The sequence below is a fragment of the Buteo buteo genome, chromosome Z (genome assembly GCF_964188355.1).
Source record: "Buteo buteo chromosome Z, bButBut1.hap1.1, whole genome shotgun sequence".
Taxonomy (NCBI): Eukaryota; Metazoa; Chordata; class Aves; order Accipitriformes; family Accipitridae; genus Buteo; species Buteo buteo.
Genome location: NC_134204.1, coordinates 22,179,304 through 22,206,366, shown reverse-complemented (window position 1 = coordinate 22,206,366; position 27,063 = coordinate 22,179,304). Strand labels below are relative to the sequence as shown.

At 37.9% G+C, this 27,063-nt stretch overlaps 1 protein-coding gene across 5 annotated transcripts in view; it reads left to right on the top strand.

Annotated features, from left to right (window-relative positions):
* Positions 1–27,063, top strand: part of ERCC8 (ERCC excision repair 8, CSA ubiquitin ligase complex subunit) — a 35,292-nt gene that overhangs the window by 3,350 nt on the left and 4,879 nt on the right. For 2 of the 5 annotated variants that reach the window (XM_075021674.1, XM_075021671.1), the window contains 8 exons: positions 3,885–4,008; positions 4,595–4,676; positions 5,307–5,375; positions 7,543–7,609; positions 10,412–10,515; positions 13,289–13,413; positions 19,166–19,363; positions 25,404–25,490. In XM_075021674.1, the coding sequence (XP_074877775.1) occupies positions 3,885–4,008; positions 4,595–4,676; positions 5,307–5,375; positions 7,543–7,609; positions 10,412–10,515; positions 13,289–13,413; positions 19,166–19,363; positions 25,404–25,490 (856 nt within the window). Of the gene's footprint in view, positions 1–554; positions 745–3,884; positions 4,009–4,594; positions 4,677–5,306; positions 5,376–7,542; positions 7,610–10,411; positions 10,516–13,288; positions 13,414–19,165; positions 19,364–25,403; positions 25,491–27,063 lie in introns of those variants that run through there. The other 3 variants (XM_075021673.1, XM_075021672.1, XM_075021675.1) reach the window with 3 other exon arrangements.

Here is a 27,063-nt window from a genome sequence, read left to right as displayed (position 1 = left end):
TAGCTGTGTTAAGTTCACCAGGTGTTCACCAAGTACAGGAGTAATTAATACAGATCTTAAGAGTTTGTTTGAATGAAAACAGATGTGTTACTGACAAAAATGGGACATATTTTTCTGAAGAACAGGGTACTACCTTACTGTGTGTAATCTATATAAAGACTCAAAGCCTTTATTGAGTTTTCAGGTGTTACCTGCAGGCAGTATAAATTTGTCCATTACGGGCATTAAGTCTTCTAGCAAAAGCTGTTTTCTTCCTTGTGCTTAGATAGTAAGGTTACCTAGTAGGTTAGGACTTTATCTCAGACTCATAAGATATATCCTATTGTGGAAAAGATTAGTAGCTACATTTTCCCCTTTTTTTTTTCCAGTCTTCAAATTATGAGGTCTAAGAGCCTCATGAGTAAGATCAATAAGAACAGAGCAGATTTGTAACAATAAAAGGCCTAAGTGGTATCTTGGACCATAAGACAGAAAAAGGTTAATAGAACATGCATCAAAACAAAAGGGTAGGAGCAGAATCTACTGCAAGTAAGCTGCATTTGGTAAGTGTTGATGGCTGAGACTTCTTGAACAAAATTAACTAAAATTGTAATTAAGGACAAAAATGACTAGATATCTCCAAATTTCAAAACTGAAATGGATTCTGAAACAGACACAGCAAACTGAAGAAATACATGCTGAGAAGACACAGCATAAAAACTGGCAAATCTATGCTAAAATCATGCAATTGTTAACTTCTATTAGGTCAGTAGAAATACTCCATACTTGAAAAGTCTGTTCATGAGCATCGTTAGTTGATAGTCTGTTTCTTGAGTAGGTGTTAATTTGCACAGATGCATCTTTTACTTCTTATCAGTTGAGTAGAGGCATAAAGAGTACTAACAGAATCTGATTTTGTGTGATACAATGTTCTAAATGATAGGCTTATTATTATTGCTTGAAGTTCCCATAGTAGGTTATTTGCTTCAACTATTTATTCCCAGTATTCATGTAGCTTCCTAGCATGTTTTAAATACTTATTGTAGCTAATTAGCTGCGGATAAACTTCAGATATTGGAATATTATTCATGCAGCGTTCCTAACATCATAAATGACTTTATAATTACCAGTAAGAAACACTTCCCATCTGACTATCTGGCTCCTATCTTTGAAGCACATGATAATGACATGTTGCAAAAGTTTGCCTGTGTTCTAAGGTTGCAGGGTACAATGCAACTCTGGTCTCAAAACTGCTTAAAGAATAAGCAGTAGAGGCCCTTTCAGGCTATTTCTGAATAGGTTCTGAACTGGGCCTGCTGAGGGTCCAGTTATCCTCCATCAGAGGAGATAATTCCTGATGGAAGGCTGTGATTTACCCGGCGTCTCTCATCTCTAGATGTAGGGCCACTATTGCAAAAAACAAGAACTTTCCATGTTCCGCTAGGAGTCGGCACATTGAGCTTTACATGGTTTCACGTGATCCATGCTGTCCTGTGGCAAAAACTGGCATTTGAGAGTAACTTAACAGTTCCAGCTTCTAGGTAATATGGATCTGATGCTTGGGTCTAAGGTAGTCTCCTCTACTCAAAACCTGTCTGGGAAGAATGAATGGCAGTGACCTTACTATCCATAGAATTAATTCTGTATTTTCTTTTGGTAGAAAAGGTTAGGACATTCTGAGTAATGGGAGAAAATACTGCATATAGAATGAACTGGGAATAGCATGCAGCCCTGAGACATGAAGCCAGGCTGAATGGCATGCGGCCATTACTAAGCCTAGCCAGATCAAAGGTGATTCCTGTGGAGCTACTCCAGAGTTTTTCAGTTCATTCCTCAGCCCTCTGGATTATGGCAGAATTGATTGCTCTGGTGCAGTGCTGAACACCGTCCAGTGTCGTGCACTTATATTTATTGTACCAGGGTAATTAGTTCCGTCAGTTTAGATTTTTCTGCATAGTGCATTCAAATGTCTCTGCAGGAGTAAGTTCACACTGAGTCAGAAGTTCCTGGCACTTCAGGTACTGAAGATTTTTAGCTTGACCCTGCAATAGAATAAGTGCACAAAATCTGTTGATTTTTAGCACCGTGGCAAAGTAACAGGCAGTTCTAAGGTATGCCTCAAAGATAAGCAATGCAGGAATTATTAAACTAAGTTCAACATTTGCTCAATAGCTCTTGCTTAGTAGTGTCAGTGCTGGCTTCAGGCTAACTCTATTTAAAGACATCTTCTGTGCTTTCTAGCAACCCAAGTAAACAGGAAGGTTTATTAGCTTACGTGTAGTGCCAAATCTATAGAGAAGATCTGCATCTGTGTTTACACAATGATACCTGTGCAGTAGTTATTGCTTGGGAGGCCAGGGCACTTGAAAGAACAATGCAAAGGTAAGAGCTGAAATGAAGAAATCTTGTGACCCCTTCACTAGCTGCAGATGTAGTCAGCTGGACTATTTTCACATGTGTACTCTATCTGGCTGGGATGGAATTAATTTTCTTCATAGTAGCTTGTATGGTGCTATGTTTTGGATTTGTGACTGGTCTTGATAACACACTGATGTTTTGATACTGCTTGCATAGAGTCGAGGCATTCTCTGTTTGTCACTCTGCGCCCTCAGCAAGTAGGCTGGGAGTGGACAAGAGGCTCAGAGAGAGCACAGCTGCAATAGCTGACCTGAATTGCTATTGATATTCCATACCATACAATGTCATATGCAGCAATAAAGCCTGGGGGAAGTTTTTTGGGGGTTGCCATTGCTCAGGGTCTGGATGGGCATCAATCAGCCTGTGATGAGGGATTGCTTTTGCATCACTTGTTTCTCCTTTTTTTGGTGGGCTGTTTTGTTTCCTTTTATTTATTAAATTTCTAAATCTCAACCCACAAGTTTTCTCACCTTTGCCATTTGGATTCTCTCCCTCATCCCACTGCAGAGGGGGAATGAGCAAGTGGCTGTGGTGGTGCTTAGCTGCCTAGGGTTAACCAACAACAGTGTGGTACTTCTGAGTCTGGGAGCATGATTTTGGGCCCTGAAGCTGGATTCACATGGATCCAGCTCAGATATGAGTGGTGTAGCAGGTATGTGAAAGAACCTGTATTGTTCAGAGCCTGGGCAGTTGAATCATATCCTGGAGCTGTCAAGGTTGGCTCTGGTGTCCCTTCTTCCCACCACTCTTAATGTATTAATAACTATACTACGCATAGTTGAATTGAAAGTTTTATATTGTTCTTCCTCTTTCATTTTTGAATGCAAAAATAATTAACTCTCAGTAACTCAGTCCACTGATTCTGATGACTTCAGGATATGTGATTTTCTAATAACTGTGTAGCTGTAATTATTAGCTAATAATCATGAATTTTTTGAACTGTATATGTTGTATTTTTCAGTGGATCCATTTCTAAGTGGGAAACATGGTTTTTAGTGTTAGGCCCTCGCTTTAAACATTAGATCTTTAAACATTAGATCTTTAAACATTAGATCTTTAAACATTAGATCTTTAAACATTAGATCTTTAAACATTAGATCTTTAAACATTAGATCTTTAAACATTAGATCTTTAAACATTAGATCTTTAAACATTAGATCTTTAAACATTAGATCTTTTAAAATTTTAAAGGACATTAGTGCCTTTTATGCCTCACACTGCATGTCTTAACTTGAGATATGCAACAGATACCATATTTTGAAAAGGTAAATGATCTGTAGTTGAAATGGGGGCTCTTCAAAGAAATTAACATTGGTTGACTGAAAATTGGGGCACCAAAACAACTAGTTCTTCTTAAAAACATCAGTACAAATAAAAAAAAAAAAAAAAAGGTTTAAACTACGTTTTCAACTTGCCATCAAATATCAAGACAATTATAATACGATTATCAAGACTCTAACCAATTGGAATCTTTTCCTTGATTTTAGGAGCCATCCTGATGTACATAGATTCAGTGTGGAGACAGTCCAGTGGTACCCTCATGACACTGGCATGTTCACATCCAGCTCATTTGACAAAACCTTGAAAATATGGGATACAAATACTTTACAAGTAAGAGAGAATTTCTACAGTTTGCAGGCTTCTTTGTATACCTGTTATTCATTCCACATCTGCAGTTCTCCCAGAACCCAACAGGACCAAGCATCCAGAAGGATGCTAATAATTTTGTATGGGGTTTTTTTGGTGTGGGTTTTTTTGGTTTTGGGGTTTTTTTTGAGGAACTGAAGATAGTATGTGATGTTTGTGAATGACAAGGGGCTTCTAAATTTAGTCTAAGTGCCTCTGTCCTGTTGACTAATATCTCCATATTATAACCTTCTTGTTTGCTGTTTCTTCTTGTTAGGTTTTTAATTTTTGACCACTTTAATAATTTCCATTCATGCTCCTAATTAGCCAATTTTCTTTGTCTTTTTTTTGAGTCATCTCTGAGCTTTAGTATAGTTGTTCTAGTGTTGGAAAGAAACTTACTTACTTTGTGTTGTTTGTGTGATCTGGTTTCTCACCAGGAGAGTTATTGTTAATATGTAGTTAGTATGCAGTCTCATTTGTAGCTGTTACTTGAAAAATACTTAATAATGAGGATTTACATTATGATAACATACTTGCACTGTGACTAATTTAATCTTTTTATTATCAGCCTGCAGATGTATTTCACTTTGAGGGAACAGTTTATAGCCATCACATGTCTCCAGTTGCTACAAAGCATTGTTTAATAGCAGGTATGTATGTGCTTTTAAGAAATGCCCTGTGCATTTGGGGGTTATAGTAGCAAGCAATATCCAGTGGGGTTTTGGTTTTTTCCTCCTCTGTCTTTTACATAATTTGAGTCTTCATAAGACGTAAGGTCATTGGTAAAATAAAATAGCGGTTAGTCAGATGATGTCAATGAGAATATCACATTTGCTCTTCTGAAATAATACATCAATCAATTCTTCTTCTGGATAAAAATTCCTAGCTATAATTACATTACCTTTCATTCCATAAGTTAACATTTGAAGTTTATTAGATCCAAACATAGTAAATTGTGTAAATGGGTGCATGTGTGTATTGCTTACATGTACACAATGTAATTATGTTTAGCAAAAAAAATATTTAATGAGGAGATATTTTTAATTTTTAAGCTTCATAAGTACTGGCCTGTTTATCCCCAGTTTCTAAATTTTGTTTGTTATATTGTAAATTTACTTGGACTAAAAATGTAACTCTATTAATAGAATGCATTGGTCTGACTGAACTGTGATGCAGCTAACATTTTTCCTCTCTTTCTGTCATCGCTAAGATTTTTTGTTGTTGTTCTCTCAAATGCTGGTGGTTGTTTTTTTTAGCTGTCTTTGTTTCTCTTGTTACAGTTGGTACCAAAAGCCCCAAAGTACAGCTCTGTGACTTGAAGTCTGGATCCTGTTCTCACATTCTGCAGGGTACTTTTTAGTCTGAAACATAAATGTTAAACAATAACTACTTTGAGTAAAACAAGTCCTGTAAAGAAACACTGTATACAATGTATTCTTTGTAAGTACATGACGAATTTATTTATTGCCAGTTGTGAAAGTTACACAGTGGCAAGACGTTCCTCAGGGCATTAGTCTAGTGCTAATGAATTGGAGAATACAAATATTAATTAATGAAGTTATTACAGATGTTTGGGCTTTTTCACAATCTAATTAATAGTGATTGCTATTTATTGCATGGTTAAGTGTAGGCATTTGTTTTGTGTTCATGGAAATTCAATCTGGGGTAGTGTTTTGGGTGGTTTTGTTTGTTGTTGTTGTTTTTTAAAAAACCAACAAGGCCAAACAAAACAAAAAAAACCCCAACCAAACAAACAACAAAAAAAAAACCAACCTCACAAACACAAAACAAAAAAACCTTCACTATTTTTAACAAAATATCCTGTGGAGGTGCTTGCATGGATTTGTTTAGAAGTTTCTGTGTAAGAGGTAAGGTACTCTTTGCTATAGAAGGGTAGTATTAATCCTTTGCATTTACCTAGTTCAGTAAACATAGAGGTTTATTGTTCCATAATCCATTACTTTTTGCACTTAATGAGAATTTGCCCTTAATGTCTCTTTTCTATTGTTTACTTTCTGGAGTATGAGTATATATACACATGCTCAAGCAAAGGCAATTGCAAGGTAAATCTTCATGCTTCAAACCAGCACGGCGAGAGCCACATCTGATCTAGAAACTGTAGCGACGCGTTAGGTCAGACACAGCAATGTGCAAATGCAGCTCTATTTATTCACTGGTCCACTCAAGTGTAAAAGCAGCCTAGGTGTTTTTGTGTGATGCAGAGCTTAAGCCATTAAGCCCTTCTGAACTGAATTGGCCACAGTGGGCATCTCAATATTCTGTTTCTAGAACTGAGAGCACCAGAGAGTGCAGACACAAAAATAGCTTTCTAGAGAATCAGTTTGGTTTCAGCAGGGCTTCTTGATTTTGACACAACAGTTAGTGCTTTCCAGGCCCAAGCTGGTTGTGTCTTTGTACGCAGCCTGGTACAGTTAGCTCAAGTGCAATATCAGAGGAACAAGTGGAAGCAGATTATGTCCCCCACTTAAACATAATCTAATAGTTCTGTACAGAACTTGAAGCACTCAATAGTGTCTTCAAAATAGGTATGAGTATTTTTCACATAGGCTAAATCTAGCAGCTGAAATGTTTGGCTGTAGTTTACTTAATGGATCCAAGTAAATGTGTCTACCCTGAGCCTTCCAAGTGTATCCTGTAGTACCTGTATTATGGAGGGGGTTTTTTTTCCATTATCCTGGGCATCACAGCCCTTTGATTACTTTGGTAATGGAAAACCAGCTATTAGAAGATGTGCCAGAAACAAGATGGTTCACGTAGCTCTAAACTGCATTGGCAAAAATGTATTTGTATAACTTAGTTTATTTTTCAGCAATGTGTTTCTTTTGTTACATGAAGTGTGATTGCCATCTGTCATTTCTTTTCTGTATTTGTTTAACATTTTTAAAACTTTCCAAGTTTTAATGAGTGTGTGTGTGTATATATATATTACTTGTCGCTAAGCTGCACTGGGTATGACATTGCTAAGACATTTGTCTTAATATCTTAATATTTCAGACCTAATTAGAAGAAAAAAATTTCCCAAATTCAGGATGAGTATTTGAGGATAAGCTGAATAAAGTTTTAATCTTAAGTACATAAGGCAAATATACTTTTTATTAAACATTTCAAAAGGATTTGAAGGAAAACAAATGGAAATGTCTTTCTGTGTGTGAGAACACCACTGCTAACATGAAATTTAATAACAGTATTTAAAGTAAACTCAGTAGCTGTGACTGTGCTATAATGTTTTTTGCACAGTTAAAACCTTCTTTGTTATCAAAAGTTATACACATGTAATACTCCATGTATCACTTCAGCTTGCCACAATCCCACTCAAGCAAGAGGAAGAAAGAAATAAACTCTAGCCCAAAACAATGTATTTTCACAAAACTCAAATTCATATTACAATTTAGATTATTCTTCTGGATTGGTGGATCCAGTAGAACTAAGTATGTGCTTTTACCTTTAGTTATGTACATAAAATGGTGTGTATAAGCTTTTTCATATAATTTTTAGGTCACAGGCAAGAAGTATTGGCAGTGTCTTGGTCCCCACGTCATGAGTATGTTTTGGCAACAGCAAGGTAGGGATGTTGCTGGACTGTTATGTGCACTAAAAATGTCTGATAGTAAAATTTTATATATTCATTATGCATGTTTTTTACAATTCAAATGCACTTTTAAAGTTAATCTTCATCATTTACTTTAACCTATTCACAGTTTTTTAGATCTTGCCTGGAAATACTAAGCCTGAAGAGCTATCCCAGTGATGCTTATTTATAGGAAGATTATACAAAATTTTGAAATAGTCATTGCTTTTAAAGGTATAGGAAAATGATAGAGCATTATAGAGATACTTCTTACTGTTTATTAGCGCGCACATTGCTAATCTGTTTTATAATGAAGTAAAACATGTTTAGCTCAAAGTACCATCCTGGTTAATCATGCCTAATTGTGTCAAAGTGCATAACTCAAGTAGCTTAGCTGATGGGTAATAACTTCCCAAGCTGCTTTTTCTTTTTTTCTTTTTTTTTTTCTCTTCTCCATTCCAGTCATTTTCAGTGTAAAAGATCCTCTTGGCTTTCTTATAGCTTTTGCATATGTTAGCTTTTGATTATAATATGACATTTCTCATTTTCATGGTTGGCATGCTTTTTCTTTTGAATTGCAGAGAGGAATGGCCATTTTATAAGTTGAAAGTGAAATTTGAATAAATTGATACCAGAATTGCATACCCTTGGCTTCTGATGCCGAGCTTCTGAAAAGCTCAACATAGTTGGGAAATTTTCTAACAGTGTGATTTGTTTGTTTTAGCAAATAAAAAATTATTTCCTTGTTTTTCCATCACAGAAATAGTAGCAAAATTTGTTTATTAAATATTGACTTACTGATCTCTCCTGAAACATTATGCTTCAAAGTCATATAACTATAAACTGCATCTACCCATGTTGTCATGTTGCCTTATGATAATTGCATATTAAACATGTTTCTTATGGCGCCATTACTTAAATCAGTACTATAATTGGGCTTCTAGTTCCTAATAACATAACTCAGTTCTACCATCTGCTAAGACAAATAAGGGCAAGAACTGGCAACACTGAAGTAATGAAGAGATAGTGGGGAGAAACTGACTGGTACTGCTAAAAAGAGAATCTGGACTAATCTTGCGTATCAGGAGATGTTACGGTTTTCCAAGACAATTGTATGTTTGCTTGTGATCACTTCAGGGGAGGGAAAATACATTTTGGGGGTTTATGTGGCTTGCATGTGAAACTTGTTATTTCAGATTTCTCTGTGATGCTCGGATCTTCCATAGTTTTGGCAGGTAATTGGAACAGTCAGAGAAGAGACATGTTTCTGGGTGTCTTTCACACACTTCAGTTTCAGGCACTAGAGAAGATAAGCACTTTCTTGCTCATTAGAACTGTCTAGAAAAGATTAGCTAGTAGAAACTGCGTCATCAAAAATGGACAACTGTAGGCTTTTATAATAAGGAAGCTCTTCCTACGCCTTTATTAAAAACATTTCAGTGAACTACCTGGAGTTTGTTGCTCGCTTTACAGTGAGCTCAGACCTCAGCGATATCTCTGTTCATAGTCTTAGAATATTTGTTTGCAGCAAAGTAATGTGTTGTCAGCATATTCAGTTGGAATACCGTTTGGAAGTTAACAGAATCAATCTGTAGTGGAGGGGAGCACAAAAGAACAAGTTCATCATTAGCTTTGTCAGATGCAGAACAGATAAGGAATAACAGTTGGTTTTGCTTTGGTCAGTTGTTATATGTATACTATATATATATTCCCGATATTAATGCACTGATCTAACTTGAGAACACACATGAAAAAGCATGTAATACTTCAGTAAAGACTGCATATCTAAGAAGCAGTTTCATTGCGTATATTTTCCAGCTGTAGATCAAGGAGATGCAGTTGGTTTTGTTCAGCTGGCATGAAAAGTGATTTATGTTTTGGCTTTTTTTTTTTTTCTCCAAAAGGACGTGTAAGTTGCTGGGAACCTTCTAAATAGTTTCAGTAAATACATCTACACTGGTGACTTAGTGCATGGGAAGTGGTCTTTTCTATGAATTTACTGCCTATCTATACCTAGGAGTCTTATGGTACACATGGAAGTATGCTACTGGAATGCTCAAATCAAGCTGCACATCAAGATGCCATACAAAGTGCACTGCCTGTAGTGTTGCTCTCTAAGCATGTACCTAGTACCAACAGTCATCATAGCTTTTGTTGCTGGCAAAGACCCAGTGTGAGCAAAGCATGAGCATGCAGCCTGGGAACCAGAATGAATCACAGCAGCCTGAACCTTGTTCTTTCCTTACTTGTGCCACCCTGGTAACATAGACAAAGCCAGTGAGTTCCTACTGAAGCAAGCTCTCAGGGTTTCTCTGCCATAGCACTGTATGACAACAGAGCATATAGACCTATCCAGCCTACATATGTGTAGCCAACTTCTGGACTAGTCATACTAGGCAGATTTGTGATAGCAAGAGCCTGAGTTCCCAGACAATGCTGGAGTCTGTAGCTACAGTTTAATCAACAGAAGAATTAGCAAGTTTATTCCTAGTCGGTGTATGTATGCAATGGTGTTACATTGTAGACAAAGAGGCAAGTGTATTGGTATTGTAGACAAAGATTTACTCTTAAGTGTCTGTAGTGTACCAGCTATATTTATTACTACATGTAAATGAATGTCTGAAGTCTGTCTTGCAAATCTTTTCATGAAATTTCTATTGACTTGAATGTGAATGCATGATGAGCAGTTCAGAATAGTGGCCGGACCAGGGTGAGGGCTGGGTGGGTTGCCTAAAGACAGTTATTGAACCAGGGAGCACACAATTTCCCTAATGTATGCAAATCTGTTTTTCTTAGTGCTGACAATAGAGTAAAATTATGGGATGTGAGGAGAGCATCTGGATGTCTGCGTACGCTTGATCAGCACAATGAAGAAAAGTCCAAAGCATCTTCTGAGGCAGGTAGTACAGAATATAACTGGTGGCGTAGTCCATGTGTAACTAGAAGCATTCTTATATTTCATAAATGTGTTGAATGCTAAGACCAGCAAGGAGACTAGTGATAATCCAGTTGTTAACACAGTTGTGTAACACAGGCCATTGAGGTTTATTCAGTTACTTCTGTTACAAAGACAGTGTTTGTGGTTGGGGATCTTGTGTAGAGAAATCTCCTTGGCAACAGTATTGTACCTGTTCTAAATGTTTTTCCCCCTAAAATGGGAAATTTTAAATCTGTTTTATGGGTGGAAGAATTCATTCCTGCTGTAGAATAGGTTTCATATAAACAGCATTCACTTCATAAACTGTTCCAGTAGTTAATTATTCTCCTTTAAAAACAAAGAACACAAAACCCCCAAAAAGCACATTTTTTTTCCTGTTTAAAATAGTCTTGCAAGCCTCTATAATATCTTCTCCTATGTGGTGCTGTAAAATCAATTATATTCCTTTTATATTATACTGCATAAAGTATACAATCGAGTATAAACTTATGATTATATTTAATTTTACAGGAAGCTAAATTACACTCTTAGTACAGTCAAATGCATTAATGGTGCCTTGTATCAGTCGTTATTAGCTACAACATTAACATTTTTTTATGTATCTTCAGGTCACATTTCTGTACCTACAAAAAAATCCAACTAAATTAAAGGGAAGCTTCTGAACTTTAAATTATAGTTCAGGATTTTTGGTTAATTCTGGACAGAAGATACTTAATTTTGGCAGGCCAAAACAGTACTTGAACTTCTCTGAGGTAGGAATACATAGTATTTCGAATTGAATCACAAAGTAGAAACTCTGTATCATGGCTCCAAACAAAGGGATTTGAATAGCATAAATCACAGTGATTAAAGCTACAAGTCAGTCTGACTTGTGTGCAACTTAAATTGTTTGTAGAAAAATGCTTGCAAATCTCTGTGAAGTCAAACTAATTTTCCAATATGTACAATTAGAGGATATGAAGTATCAGTAAGTATCTGTTTTAATAACTATGCTCTCTATTATGTAAATTGTAGAGTGGTAATACAGATGTTTGATTTTGACAATTTTAAATTTCCTTGAAATTCAAGAAATTACTGAGATGAAAATGCTCTAAAGAAATCTAAGACTTAGGAAAAATGAAAAAAACTTGCACAAATTTTATTTTAGGAAAAACAAAATTCCATGTAACTCCCAAGATAATTAGTGCAATTTTATACATTCCTTTGAAAGATGTGTTGACTTGTTCAAGCACAACAACTTTCTTTTCAACTTTATTCCTCTGTCTGACCGGTTCAAAATTATTTTTTAATAATCTAATGCCAATCACATAGACTAGGATATTAAATATATTGAAATATAGCTGAACTAAACCAAATGCAGCTAACAGTTTTTTAAAAAAAAATATTTGAAAAACAGGTAACACTTTACCTAAGAGATCTGTCCAAATTGTGTACTACAGTGTAATGCACAGATACCTTATCCATTTTTCAGTGAGTTAATTTATGGGTACCATAATTAGATTTGCTGTGGTAGCACTGAGTTGTATTTTAGCTACTTTAACATACTTAAGAATGTGCAGTATTGCAGGGTGAACTCGATGGAACTAATTTATAGTACTCTATAAACAATATAGAATAGAACATTTAGTTGGAAGTGGTGTACAACAATCATCCAACTCCCTAACCAAATTAGGGGAGACCAAAAGTTAAAGCAAGTTATTAGGGGCATTGTCCAAATGCTTCTTAAACACTGGCAGGCATGGGGCATCAGCCACCTCTCTAGGAAGACTGTTCCAGTGTTTGACCACCCTCTCGGTAAAGAAATGCTTCCTCATGTCCAGCCTGAACCTCCCCTGGCGCAGCTTTGAACCATTTCCATGCGTCCTGCGACTGGGTAGCAGGGAGAAGAGCTCAGCACCTCCCTCTCCACTTGCCCTCCTTGGGAAGCTGCAGGGAGCAGCTCAGCCTTCTTCTCTCCAAACCAGACAAGCCCAGAGTCCACAGCTGCTCCTCACAGGACATGCCTTCCAGCCCTTTCCCCAGCTTTGTTGCCCTCCTCTGGATGAATTCAAGGACTTAACATCCTTCCTAAATTGTGGAGCCCAGAACTGCAGACAGCACTCAGGGTGAGGCGGCACCAGCGCTGACTACAGGGGGATAATTGCCTCTTTTGACCGGCTGGTTACGCTGTGTTAGTTGCACTCAGGCTGCGGTTTGCCCTCTTGGCTGCCGGGTCACGCTGATGGCTCCTACGGAGCTTAGCATCAAACCAGCACCCCCAGATCCCCTTCTGCAGGGCTGCTCTCCAGCCACTCCTCACCCAGTTCATACTGGTGCCTGGTGGTACTCCGTCCCAGGTGCAGAATCTGGCATTTTGACTTATTAAATATCATCCCATTAATCATTGACCAGTGCTCTAATCTAACTAGATCCCTCTGCAAGGCAGCTTGTCCCTCAAGACAGTCAACAGCACGTCCGTTTGGTATCATCAGCAAATTTGTTAATGGTGTATTCAACTCCTGCATCCAGATCACTGATAAATACATTGAACAGAACTGGCTCTGCAGTTGAACCCTGAGTAACACTGCTTGTGACTTGCCACCAGCCAGATGTTTTTATAAACCAAGAGTTAAATTATTAATTTACAGATACGTTACCATTTAAAAGCACTTTCCATACTATACATTGAAATGAAAATGCACATACAAAATAATAATTCTTCTGTAGAAATCTGAACCAGATCTTTTTCTTGACAGCAGGCACTGCTCACAATGGGAGAGTTAATGGTTTATGCTATACGAATGATGGACTTCATCTGTTGACCATTGGTACAGATGATCGCATGCGACTCTGGAACAGCTCCACTGGAGAAAACACGTTAGTAAGTTTTTAATGATTTATGTTTTTACTTGCACTAAATTTGTTCAATTGTCATTACAACTTTGGATATTTATTCATTTTCATAAAGGATATAGCTGCTTAATCTTACCATTAGGAGATTTTGCGAGCATTTTTTTCAGATTTTTCTTATATCTACTTTTTATAAAAAAATAAAAGAGTATGAAGAAGCCTGGATCTACTTAAAGATTGAATATTGTAACTTTAAGTTCATTAATTTGTGAGCATAGCTGAAAACACTTCAGACAGTAATGAAAACCTTAATATGCAGTTACTGTTGATAGAAATTTTTATTTTTTTAACTCTAAGCTGTCAGCGTGCTATCCACAGGGCAGTTTTCCATACCTGAAAGTTTCACTGATTGACTGCCTGGCTTTCCTGCAACTTTCTTTGCGTTTTTGTGGAATCTCTTTTGTGAAAATTCTGAACTGCTCATCATGCAGTCACATTCAAGTCAATAGAAATTTCATGAAATTTTTATGTTAAGAATATCTATCCCTCTACATCTGCATTGCAACCAAATGGGGTGGGGGTGGGGGTGCAGAATTAAATCTCTACTGCTGCTCGAGTCCTTTCTATGGCTTATTTTTTTCTGAAGATTCCTGTTTTAATCTTCTGTTCAGTAAAGAAAATTCCTTCCTATGTCTATTTTGAAAGAAGAACATACTAGGCAAGTCAGTTTCCATGGGATTTTAGCTTATCCTGATTATGGTCTGTCATTGTTATCAGGAAACGAAGAAATTTTACTCTGCCTTAGAAGTCTTTTACTTCTGCTGCTTAGTTTCAGAACACAGCAAAAAGAATTCCTTATAGACATTCAAATAAAAGGACTCTTCTATCTCCATGCTACCCATATTTGCCAGCTTGTTCTGAGCACTTCATATACAGACATCTTTCTGTCTTCAAATCACCATCACCAAAGCAGATAATAGAGTTTGTTCACTTTCTGATCACCAGCTGGATCACTGTTTTTTGTTTTTCTGTGCCTGTTAGTTCATTGACTTGTTTCATAGGCTATTGTACAGTTTTCTTATTTGGTGTGGAATAGCTTGATCCTGCCTTGTTTTTTCAAGTCCAGAATTATATTGTCCAGAGTACTGTATTTTCCCACACTGCCCAGAGGTATTGCTTAAAACAATTTTAAGGCACCAGCAGACAAATGAATACATCTACAGGTAATAAAAGATCACACCATAGTCCCTTTATTTCACCTACAAGCCAGTTCTTTTGAGGTTGTTTCGGAAATGAGTCCCATTGTCTGACTCAATTCTTTCTGGGGTGCCGTGTCGCCACAAGACCTGCTTCTCAAGGCCCAGGATAGTGTTCCGGGCAGTGGCATGGGGTACAGAGTATGTTTCCAGCCATCCGGTGGTTGCTTCCACCATTGTCAGCACATAGCGCTTGCCTTGGCGAGTTTGTGGGAGTGTGATATAGTCAATCTGCCAGGCTTCCCCAAATTTATATTTCAGCCATCGCCCTCCATACCACAGGGGCTTTAACTGCTTGGCTTGCTTAATTGCAGCACATGTTTCACATTCATGGATAACCTGTGCGATAGTGTCCATGGTCAGGTCCACCCCTCGGTCTCGAGCCCATCTATATGTTGCATCTCTTCCCTGATGGCCTGAAGTATCATGGGCCCATCGAGCCATAAATAGCTCACCCTTCTGTTGCCAGTCCAGGTCCACCTGAGCCACTTCAATCTTGGCAGCCTGATCCACCTGTTCGTTGTTCCGATGTTCTTCAGTGGCCCGACCCTTGGGTATGTGAGCATCTACATGACGTACTTTTACAACCAGATTCTCTAACCGGGACGCAATATCTTGCCACAGTACCGCAGCCCAAATGGGTTTACCTCTGCGCTGCCAGTTGCTCTGCTTCCATTGCTGTAACCACCCCCACAGGGCATTTGCCACCATCCATGAGTCAGTATAGAGATAGAGCACTGGCCACTTTTCTCTTTCAGCAATATCTAATGCTAGCTGGATGGCTTTCACCTCTGCAAACTGACTCGATTCACCCTCTCCTTCAGCGGTTTCTGCAACTTGTCGCGTGGGACTCCATACAGCAGCCTTCCACCTACGATGCTTTCCCACGATGCGGCAGGACCCATCAGTGAACAGGGCATATTGCCTCTCATTTTCTGGCAGTTTATTATACAGCGGGGCCTCTTCAGCCCGTGCCACCTCCTCCTCTGGCGACATTCCAAAATCCACAATTTTTTTCTATACCTTTCAAAAGGTACAGAAATTAAGCCATGCATATGAATTTTTTTGAGCAGTGAGCCAAATTGGGGCCCTAGTGGATTGTTTCAGTTAGAAGAGAAATCCATGTTGGAGTCGTACACATCTTGCATACATCCTTTATCACAAAAAGGAATGGAAAGTCCTGATTCACTGAGTATAGGAAGAATCAAACAGGAGGAAGCAGGTTTTCTGTTTGTCTGTGTGCTCAAAGGACAAAGCCAGTGTTTAAGATCTTCAGTTCTTGTTTTGACAGCATCCTTTCCTTTCCGTTGCTCCTCTATCAGGCAGGAACATTTACACCAAGTATATCCATATAACTTACTTTTCCCAGCCTCCACTCCTCCCTTTCATTGTACATGCCTTTGTTATGAGCAGTGTTGTGGCTTGGGAATTGTTGCCGTTAGAGCTCACATGCTGTGTAAAGGAGTACCAGCAGAGTAATATGCCTCTTAAAATGACCAGCATTAACAAGACTTAACACAGTCAATATTTACAAACACTGTCTTTACAAAATGAGCAGTATTTTTCACAAAGGACATGACATAAGCTCCACATCTCATGAAAATATCCTCTCCATGAAAAAATATCAACCTACTTGTATGCTGTTCAGATGTTCTTTGTATACATTTTTATGATTGAGAGAGATTTTCTCAGGACTCCTTTTTACTATACTTTTCTTACATAAGTGCTCTTTGCTATGAAAGAGCATACTTTAAGAATAGAGCAACAAGTAGTCTTCTTCCTTGCCTGGCTCATGCTGATTGAGCTTACATTTGCCTCAAACTTTGGACTCAGGCAATTGATATAGTATGAATCAAGAACCTGACAAAGCAAGACATTTGTATTGGAATATTTACTTCATAAACTTTACAAATCTGTTAGCTTATAGTCAAAAGATTTCACAATTAGGAATTATTTTTTTTTTTAACTGTAGGGCATGATGTTTAGGTAGGGAGCTTTAAAATTAACACAGAGAGCTTTGCTAACGTTGTATATATAATTGAATCTCTGTTTTTCAGCAGAAATTAAGAGCATTGTAGGGCAATACTACTTGAAAACAAAGTATTTTATATATCATGCGCTGTAGTATTAATGAATTTAAATTAAAAATACCGTTATTTTTATTAGAAAAAATACTTCTTTTAAATCGTAAAATAATGTATGAATTTCAGGTGTTCGTTGTGGACCTCAATGAAAAAAAATTTATATGTGTATGTTTTATTTGTCAAAATTCTAATGCTTTGTTTTAATTAAGTTTGTTTAGAGGTAAGCTGTACTGTTCTAATGAATATGTTTCCGCATTTTTCTCGTGAATACACTTCTGATGTCTCATAGGACCTAATTAGACTGATACATCCAACTGGAATATTTCCTAGCATGTTTGGAAACTTTGCACTTTAAACTTTTAGTGAGATTTTTATCTGTATAGGACTTGTCGAGATCTTGAAACATACAGACGCTAGTAAGCTATACTTATTACGCTACTTTTATTTGCAAGGCTTCCCACACACCTCACAAGCCAGGTCTTAGAAATGTAGCATTTGCTCCTATCCCAGCTGCCCTTATAGGGAACAGTATGGAATTTCTCAGTGGTGATTTAGCTTTGGTTAGAAAATAGGCTTTTTTATCACTCTTATCTACTCCGTAATAATTTAGCGAATTATTCTTTATTTGCTTCTACTTCATGAGTCTCTTTCTTCTAATCCATTTACTTTGTCCTTTACTTATACCATCCTTCTGCTTGCCCTACAGCTGTTTTCATACTGCCTAGTCATCTCCTACTGTTTCCTGGTAACACATGAGGGAGTGATGCAGAATCTTTCCCTACATTGCAGACATTTTTCCTCTGTTCCTTCTTTGCTGAGCAAGGGATGACTTGCTGAGAAATACTTCAGGGTAGTTGTTGTGTTGTCTAGTCTGATGCTTCTGTTCTTTGCCATCCTACTGACATACACTTCAGAAATGTAGTTTTCTGGAACATCAGTCAACTCTGATAAACAAAGGGCACTTACAAGGTAGAAGGTAGTGTAGATCAATTTTTGTTCAATCTGTGGACTGAAGTCTTGTAATATTGGGATCTAATGTTTAATATCTTCGTCAATGACAGACAGTGGGATCAAGTGCACCCTCAGCAAGTTTGCAGGTGACACCAAGCCATGTGGTGTGGCTGACATGCCTGAGGGACAGGATGCCATTCAGAGGAACCTGGACAAGCTCGAGAAGTGGGCCCATGTGAACCTCATGAGGTTCAACAAGGCCAAGTGCAAGGTCCTGCACATGGGTCAGGGCAACCCCCAGTACCAGTACAGGCTGGGGGATGAAGGGATTGAGAGCAGCCCTGACGAGAAAGACTCGGTACTGATGGATGAAAAGCTGGACATGGCAGTGTGTGCTCGCAGCCCAGAAAGTCAACTGTATCCTGGGCTGCATCAAAAGAAGCGTGGCCAGCAGGTCAAGGGAGGTGATTCTGCCCCTCTACTCCCCTCTGGTGAGACTCCACCTGCAGTACTGTGTCCAGCTCTGGAGTCCTCAGTACAGGAAAGACATGGACCTGCTGGAATAGGTCCAGAGGAGGGCCACAGAAATGATCAGAGGGCTGGAACACCTCTCCTGTAAGGAAAGGCTGAGAGAGTTGGGGTTGTTCAGCGTGGAGAAGAGAAGACTTGGGGGAGACCTTGTTGCGGCCTTCCAGTACTTAAAGGGGGCTTATAAGAAGGATGGGAACAGACTTTTTAGTAGAGCCTGTTGCGACAGGACAACGGGTAATGATTTGAAACTAAAAGATGTTAGATTCAGAGCAGATAGGAGGAAAAAATTTTTTACAGTGAGGGTGGTGAAACACTGGAACGGGTTGCCCAGAGAGGCATAGATGCCCCATCCCTGGAAACATTCAAGGTCAGGTTGGACAGGGCTCTGAGCAACCTGATCTAGTTGAAGATGTCCCTGCTCATTGCAGCAGGGTTGGACTAGATGACCTTTAAAGGTCCCTTCCAACCCAAACTATTCCATGATTCTATGATTTATAACTGTATACTGTTGTGCATAAGAAGTATAGTATATATATAGTATATATACTCTCGGATAGTTTGAATATCTGAGAGAAAATTATTATGTTGGAAAATCTAGGAAAATGTTTAAGGCAGTAATTCCTCAACCAGTTCTAATTTCAGTGGTAGTTTACGTACTTAGTCTAGATCTGGCATGCAACAGCTTGTGCAAATTCTATTTCTAGTTTGGAACTGCTAAATTTTAGGCGTATCTTTCTTTCCCTTTCTTGAAGTTGATATTAAGGAGAGTGAACTTTAATGAACAGAAAAATGATTCTCTTGATAGACAACTGTAATTGGAACTCTCAAGAGTTGTATTAACATTGGGAAGCTTAAAATTAATTTTATTGGGTGTTAAACAGAAAAGGAAATTGACCTTTTCTTGTAAGCTATTTCCTGTATTTTTAGCTAATAGCTCACTGCATAATCCTTCATTTTACAGGTGAATTACGGGAAAGTCTGTAATGAAAGTAGAAAAGGACTCAAATTCTCCGTCTCTTGTGGCTGTAGTCCAGAGTTTGCCTTTGTTCCGTATGGTAGTACCATTGCTGTTTATACAGTTTTCACAGGAGAACTGATAACGATGCTTAGAGGGCATTACAGTACTGTCGACTGCTGTGTATTTCAACCTAATTTTCAGGTAAGTAGAGTACAAAAAGTATTCCAGACAACCTGGAGTATTTATGCGAATTGCCAAACCATTTGCACAAAAAGTGTTAACTTTTCAGGTTTGTGCTTTAATCGAATATCTTGACATAAGAGGGAGTTCTGTGGCCTATGTGTCATGCAAGAAAAGTTTGGTCAAGTTCTTGGGATGGCCCTTTCTACATAGGGTTCCTTCCACTATTCATTTCATCTCACATAGGTAACTTTTCAATATACCTATAGTAATTTTTTTTTCTTATATTGTCAGTAATAAATTATATACATTAAGGCTTTTGCCTGTTTCCTGTAAGACTGAAGACAAGGCATTTGTCTTTCTCTGAGATACCTAAGACCAATCACAGTAAGAATGAATGTGAAGTGCATTTAGTTGAAGTGCATTAGTATTGCTATCAGTACTGAGAAACATCTCAAGTACTTTGCTAAGGTGATCTTGCTCAAATGCTTCTAGTTATACCAATCACTGGACCTATGAACAGTTTGGATGAAGTGTTGAGAACTTGATGATCTTCTTAAATTAATCTGAGAACATTTCACCTAAGAAATACCATAGCATTACAGGGACTCGTGGTGCTGACAGCCTTTTTTTTCTTTTCCCCTGCCTTTTCTTTTCCTCTTCCCCTAGGGTATATTTTTCTCTTGTAATAAAAGACTTAAGGATAACAAAGCTTAATTTATTATGAGATAGTTTACAACAGATTGTTTTTACAGCTTGTGGTGTAGCAAGAGCAGAATGGATGTTAGTATGGATTTTAAGGTTGTTACATATTTGCTGTCAGGTGTTGAGGATTGTACTTCATGTTCCAGCTTCTCCTTTCTTGTATTTTGTTTCTGAAATGTTGGGCAGAAATATTTGACTGTCATGGTTTAAGCCCAGCTGGCAACAAAGCACCAGGCGGTTGCTTGCTTGCTCCTCCCCCCTTGGTGGGATGAGGAGAAAATATAAAGAAAAGCTCATGGGTCGAGGCGAGAACAGGGAGGGATTACTCATCCATTATGGTCACAGGCAAAACAGACTCAACTTGAGGAAGAAAAACAAGATCAATTTGTTATAAATTAAATCAGAGCAGGATAATGAGAAATAGCACCAAACCTTAAAAAACCTTCCCCCTACCCCTCCCTCCTTCCCAGGCTCAACTCCACTCCCAATTTTGTCTACCTCCTCCCCCACAGTGGCACAGGGGGATGGGGAATGGGGGTTGTAGTCAGTTTGTCACACAGTGTCTCTGCCACTCCTTCCTTCTCAGGTGGAGGACTCTTCACTCTTCCCCTGCTCCAGCTTGGGGTCCCTCCCACAGGAGACAGTCCTCCACAAACTTCTCCAGCGTCAGTCCTTCCCACAGGCTGCAGTTCTTCATTAATTGCTCCAGCGTGGGTCCTTTCTGTGGGCTGCAGTCCTTCAGGCACAGACTGCTCCAGCACGGGCTTTCCCATGGAGTCACGGCCATCTTCGGGGACATCCCCCTGCTCCGTCATGGGCTCACCGGGCTGCAGGTGGGCATCTGCTCCCCCGCTCCCCTCCATGGGCTGGGGGGACAGCCTGACGTCTCACCATGGGCTGCAGGGGCATCCCCTCCTCCCCTGCTCCTCCTCCCCCTCATTCCTCACTGACCTCGCCGTCTGCAGAGGGGTTTCTCTTGCATCCCACTCCCCTCACTCACTGCAGTTTTCCCCCTCTTAAATCTGTTCTCCCAGAGGTGCTACCACCATCGCTGATGGGCTCAGCCTTGGCCAGAGTTGGGTCTGACTTGGATCCAGGGAAGCTTCCAGCAGCTTCTCACAGAGGCCACCCCTGCAGCCCCTCCCCCACTACCAAAACCCCACCACACAAACCCAAAATACTGAGGCAGAAAGGGCACGTGGGTATGTTTTCATGACCTTTCATATAATGCATCATAGAAATTAATCTGGAAGCTCTTGCTTTGAGTCCAGTGACTTTGACTCAAACAATGTTTCCCTATCACTGAGGTGGACTTCACTGGAAGTTTTGGGCACATTACAGACGAGGCAGTAGAGCCCAAGCTAATCAGTCTTGCTAGACCTGGAAAGCAGTTCTGGCATGAATAGGCAGTGAGGTACTAGATTCACCGAAAGGTGGAATATTTACAGTATAACTGTGGCACATCTTTTCTAGACTGTTCCTAACTATCTTAAAAAGCCCTTTATGTTTTTAAGAATAGTTTCCCAACAAAAGTGCTCATGTGTTTATATTAAGTCATCTTTGTTGTTCTTTTTAATAGGCTGAAGGGGTGAGGCTCATTGAATCTCACTGTTTTCCAGCCCTAGAAATGCAAATCTCTATAAAGAGTCTCTATCTTGGCTTTTAAGATCCTCAGAAAAGGATCACTCATGTGTGAGCACGCACGCAAGAACTGCACCAGTCACTGTAGCCATAGGTTTGTCGGCAACAACTTCATTTGTTACCTGTTGTGACTCCTGATTTTCTTTCAGAATTGCCCTTCTCCAGAGTTCAGTTCTATATTCGAGAATTGTGACTGGATTTTATTTTTCTTTAAATGTTCTGCTTTTAGTTGCATTAAATTGTTACTCTAATGGAATAACATTACTACAGTCAGTGTGTCAACACCAAAAGTAGTGGTAGTGTTATTTTGACTGTGTTCATACCTATACTTCCAAATAGCTCATTCTGTCTCGAGACAATTAAGTACATTCATCAGTCTTCATATAATTCCAATAGAAATTATGATTTCCCAGTTAAAACTCCTTTTCTGAGAACGCAGTTATCTGTAAAATTTATAGTTACCTGTTTTATTTTACTCCTGCAAGCAATATTAAATAAATGTTACAAAGTTTTTCACAGCTGTGCATTTCTGTTTTCAGTCAGTAGTTGCAAATAAAATTAGTTTTGCTGGACAAAACCTGCTTTGTTGCAAACTGTGTTGACTGATGTTGTTTATATTCCTATATCTTAACTCTACAGTAGCTGAACCGTTTAATCACCTTTTTCATTGTCTTGTTTAGGATTAAAGAAATGTCAGTTAGCTCGTTTGTATCTATACCATTCTACTTTTTTCTTTTCTTCTGAATGGCATATTAGCTCACTTTCAGCTCTGTAGTATTTCAGTGAGTATTAAAACATGATTAACTTAAGCCAGAAGTTTTCTTAGACAACTCTTCTAAGGCTCTCTGATATGTTATGCATCTTCTGGTGAAATGTGTAGCAGATGGCTTTCTAACATTTTTCTTACTTATTAACACATTTGAAATTGGTACACTATCTTCATATCTACATCTTTTCTACATAGTTTCTACCATTTCCATCTAGTAGTGAGTCTTTGTTGTTGTTAAGAGTTTTCTTCATATTAAGTCTTCTAAACTTTTTCTCCTGTCTTTAACCCTGCTAAGTGATTTTTGTCCTGCCCACCATCAAATCTGGCCCTTAGATTTTCTTTCTGTTTCTTTTTTCTGTGTTCAAAACTTCTAATTGAAGTACTGGTTGCTGCCCGTCCCTCACGTTCTTTCTATTCGTTACCTGTATTTTAATCACTATCTTTGTTTCACCTTGTAGCTGGAATAGGCTCTAAAAGGAACTTTAACTTGCTACCAATTATGTGTTTGAGGTGAGAAGTCTCTTCTGTTTGCTCAGAACCATGTAATCAAATATGATCACTGATACCTAAGCAGCTAGCTATTTGCAATCCAATGATACTAGTCTTTATCTGTTCCTATGAGGTCCAAATTAATTACCAGGTTTGTGTGGAATACCTTTTGTGTTTGAGATACTGCGTGGAGCTGTCCCCACAGAGTGATGTGAGATTTAGTTAATGTGTATATACATGCCTTTTGAGATCCTGGGAATAGAGCCATAAAATCTACTGTATTATTGTTGGCCTAAATTGTTCTTATGTGAATATCTCTGTAAAGTTAATAAGATGTTAGTCTGCTTGAGTAATAAGAACTGCAGAATTTGTCCCTTTGATAAGAGCCATTAATTTAATAGGAGGCTGGTAATTTCAAGGGTGGTGTGGAAGAGGAAATCTTCATTGTGCAATCTCTTAGATGATGTTTACTGTTCGATCTAATATGCTAGATACCATTGTACTATATTAGCTGCCTAAAATAATTTAAGTAAACAAACAAGACCTCTGTTTCCCTTTCAGAAAAACAAATGCAGTAAAGCACCATGCACAAATAACATGTCATAAAATACTAGGTATGCATCAGGAAACAATTTAGCTTTAAATTATAGCTACTTCTATCATTCAAGAAATGCCAGTGACATCTGCAAAGGTATTTGGCAAATCCAGTGGTAGACTAATAAGTAAAGCTAACTGAACGTTAAACTAGGTTTTATTTGCAATCTTTCCTCAGAGTCTTAAAGCATAATATTTCCATATATTGTACCATAAATATGCATGGAGCATGTTTGTAGTACAATGTATGTATATGTTCTATACTGTACCATAAACATGTGTGGACCTCACTGGCTCTTCTTTTGACTGGCTTAAGGTATGAGTCACCATTTCAGGTTGTAATAATTAATTGTAAGTATTACTCAATGCAGTGCATATTACCTGAAGATCTTGCAGTGCCAGGATCCGAAAGTGAGACAAGTGGTAGTAAAGATTAAATGGAAGTATGCTGATGTCACTGTGACATTGCTCACAAGGTCAGATTTTTGGCATGGAAAGAGATTTTAAAGTTCTAGTGATATTCTGTATCCTGTCAAAGACAGGAGGTTTGAGTAGGGTACTGCTGACAGGATAAAGTGGGATTTGACCTATACCTTGGTGTAACTGACTTGTCCGCTTTTAAGCAAGATAAGTTGGATGTTTCTTTCTCATAAAATTATAAACTTTATTCTTGTATGTGTTTTATGCATGAACAACTTCGTGCATGGAACCAGTTTTACAAAAGTGAGTATGTCAGCTCTCTTGAATAATATTACCCACATAAATGAGTATTTATAGGAATTGGGCATTAAGTTCCTGCATCAACTGTCAAAGTAATTCATGCATAATTCTAGAATTAAATATACATAATATGGGAGACTTTCTCCAAAGACAGAACTGTAATAATTTATTGAACTTATGTTGAATCAACATATTAATAATGTGCAAATATGCACAGAGTTGCTAGTTTAAGCGTAAAAGCCAACATGCTTAAAGCAAAGCTTTCATACTGTCAGCCTGAATACAGAAGAAATTTATGTTTCACTCAGGCAGTTTAAACACACGGCAATACCCAAGTGTTGTCAGACATTGCATATAATATGCAGGAGTATGATTCAACATTGAAGGGATATGAGAATATCTTCATGAGTATTTAAGTAGCACTTTGGAAAATAGAAGCATTATTAGTGCAAAAAACTAAGCTATATTTGACTGTTAGCTGTTTGGTGTAGAGACTGTTTGCTTCCATGTGTTTCCAGGGTGCCTTGCACAATGGGATCTCAGTCCTTAGTCATTACCATAATAAATAGAGTTATTTATATTAAAAATAATAAATTGGTCTTTCTGATCTCTGCCTTCCCAACAGGATACAGGCTTCAAATTGTTCTTTATTTGTTCTTTTCCTTCCCTAGGCATACTGAAACTACATTTACTTAATACTTCTTTGTTCCATACATATGCACTCTTCTAGCATGTATTACTAGATGCTTTTGATTCGATTCATATTTTTTAATTACAATAAAAAAATCTTTCCCTTTTTTTCATCTTGCTTCTCCATTGAATATAAATCATCTCTTAAGCTTCCTAACTTTAAAATAGGTGTCTTTTCAGGAGACAGAGAGGGGAGAAGAAAAGTGCATTTAAGCAATAAAGTTCATTTAAATCTGGGTAGTGCTGTTTTGGTGAGCAATCTGGGAAAAATATAAAAACTTACTCATTTTGTTTTGGCATATTTAAAATACTGTTTATCAAGATTATAGTACAAGTCAGAAATTTTATATCTCTATTTTAAAATAAATATTTCATACACTTTTTTCCCAACATTATATCATGTCACTGTTCAATAAATTTGTCTAAAAGTAATTTTTGCTTGTTTTCTTAAAGGAACTTTATAGTGGTAGCAAAGATTGCAATATCCTTGCATGGATACCAGCTCTTCGAGAGCCAGTTCCTGATGACGTTTCTGAAAAGGTAATAAGTTTGTGAGTTTGAACTATACTTTTTATGGCAGGGGACTTTTTATACTTGGGGAGATGGTGTGGAAATTAAATATGAAGTATGTTTTTCACCATCAAAAGTTGTAACAATTCCTAATTAAGAGGAGAATCACCTGCTGTTTCTGTGCAATTTTTGATTGTTGTGGGGTTTCGAGAGGACGTTTTCTTTCCTAGTCTAGTAAAATCTTTTGCAGACTTCTAGCTTCTCACTTAATTAAAAGTAGTACTTGTTATTTGGCTATCAGTCTTTCAATTTCTACTTTAGCTTCCTTGATTTCCAAACAGTTTTCTGTAGTTTATGCTATTTTGGAATTGGAAAGGTGCCAAATATTGTGTTTTAAATTGCTTAAGAATGTACTGATTAGGAATGCCACAGTTCATACTCATATATTTTTGATGCAGAAATATAATAAAATTCTAAATAAACTTATTTTAGCATCTGAGGCAAGACGTTCAGGCTGTTACAGGGAAGATCATATGTAAGATTGTTTTCCAGGAGAGTATTTTCTTTCTCTTAGTATTAAAGCTGGGCCATCAAAATTTCAGTAATGAGTTTGAGCATGAAAAATTCTAGATTTTAAGGAACTGAAACCATTCACAGAATCAGAGTCTGGCTAACTGTACTAATGTTAAAAATTCAGGTTATACTAATGTTTTGGCTCATAGCATACAAAAATTCCACTTTTTTAGATTTTTGAAATGTTCCATTTTGGATGAGGAAATAAGAAGCATAAAATTTTTGTAACATTTGCTTTGCTTTGTAGGACAACTTATTTCAAAACTATCCTACACTTAAGCAAAGAAGAAAAAAGTAGTTTCAAAGGTTAGATACCCTAAACCCAAAATGTGTTCAGTTGACCTGAAATTAAAATTTTAGCTGTAACTGAGAATTTTGATATGTGTGAATTGTATTTTCTTAGTCTGAAAAACAAAAGCAAGCCCACAGTAACAAGATTATTTACCCAGCTCTGATTAGAACTCCCGCTTTAAATTTGATATGGTGGAGGTATGTAATATGTGTCATTGTTTTGAAATCTGTTAAGCTGCATCTGCTGTTTGCAAATGTTGTAGATTAGCACTGCCTCTGAAAGAAGCAGTTCTGCTCTCCACAGGCCACTAGTTCCCGCTACCTCTGACGTGCTAGAACAGCCATTTGAGTGCCTTTATGACCAGAATCTGAACCCAGGATAGAAGTAAACAAGAAAAGAATTTTATCCTGAGTCACTGTGATTCACTCCACTGCATAGCTGCACAAACCCTTTAGCTTGACCGTAGCAGGGCTGAGGCGAGGAATAGTTGTTGGATGTGGATAGAGGCCAGGACTACTTCTTGAGACAGTAGTGCTCAGGAAATTACGACTTAAAACCAATGACACAAACGAAAGACAGTAATATCTATCTGTTATATTTTATACCAGATATTTATGAAACTTCCCATTAGTGCTCCAGGTATTTTTTGTTGAAACTGGAATTAAATAGAGTACTATTTCTTTTCATAATTTATCTTCTGTCTCTAATCAGCAGAATGGCCAAAGAACTGGTTTAAAA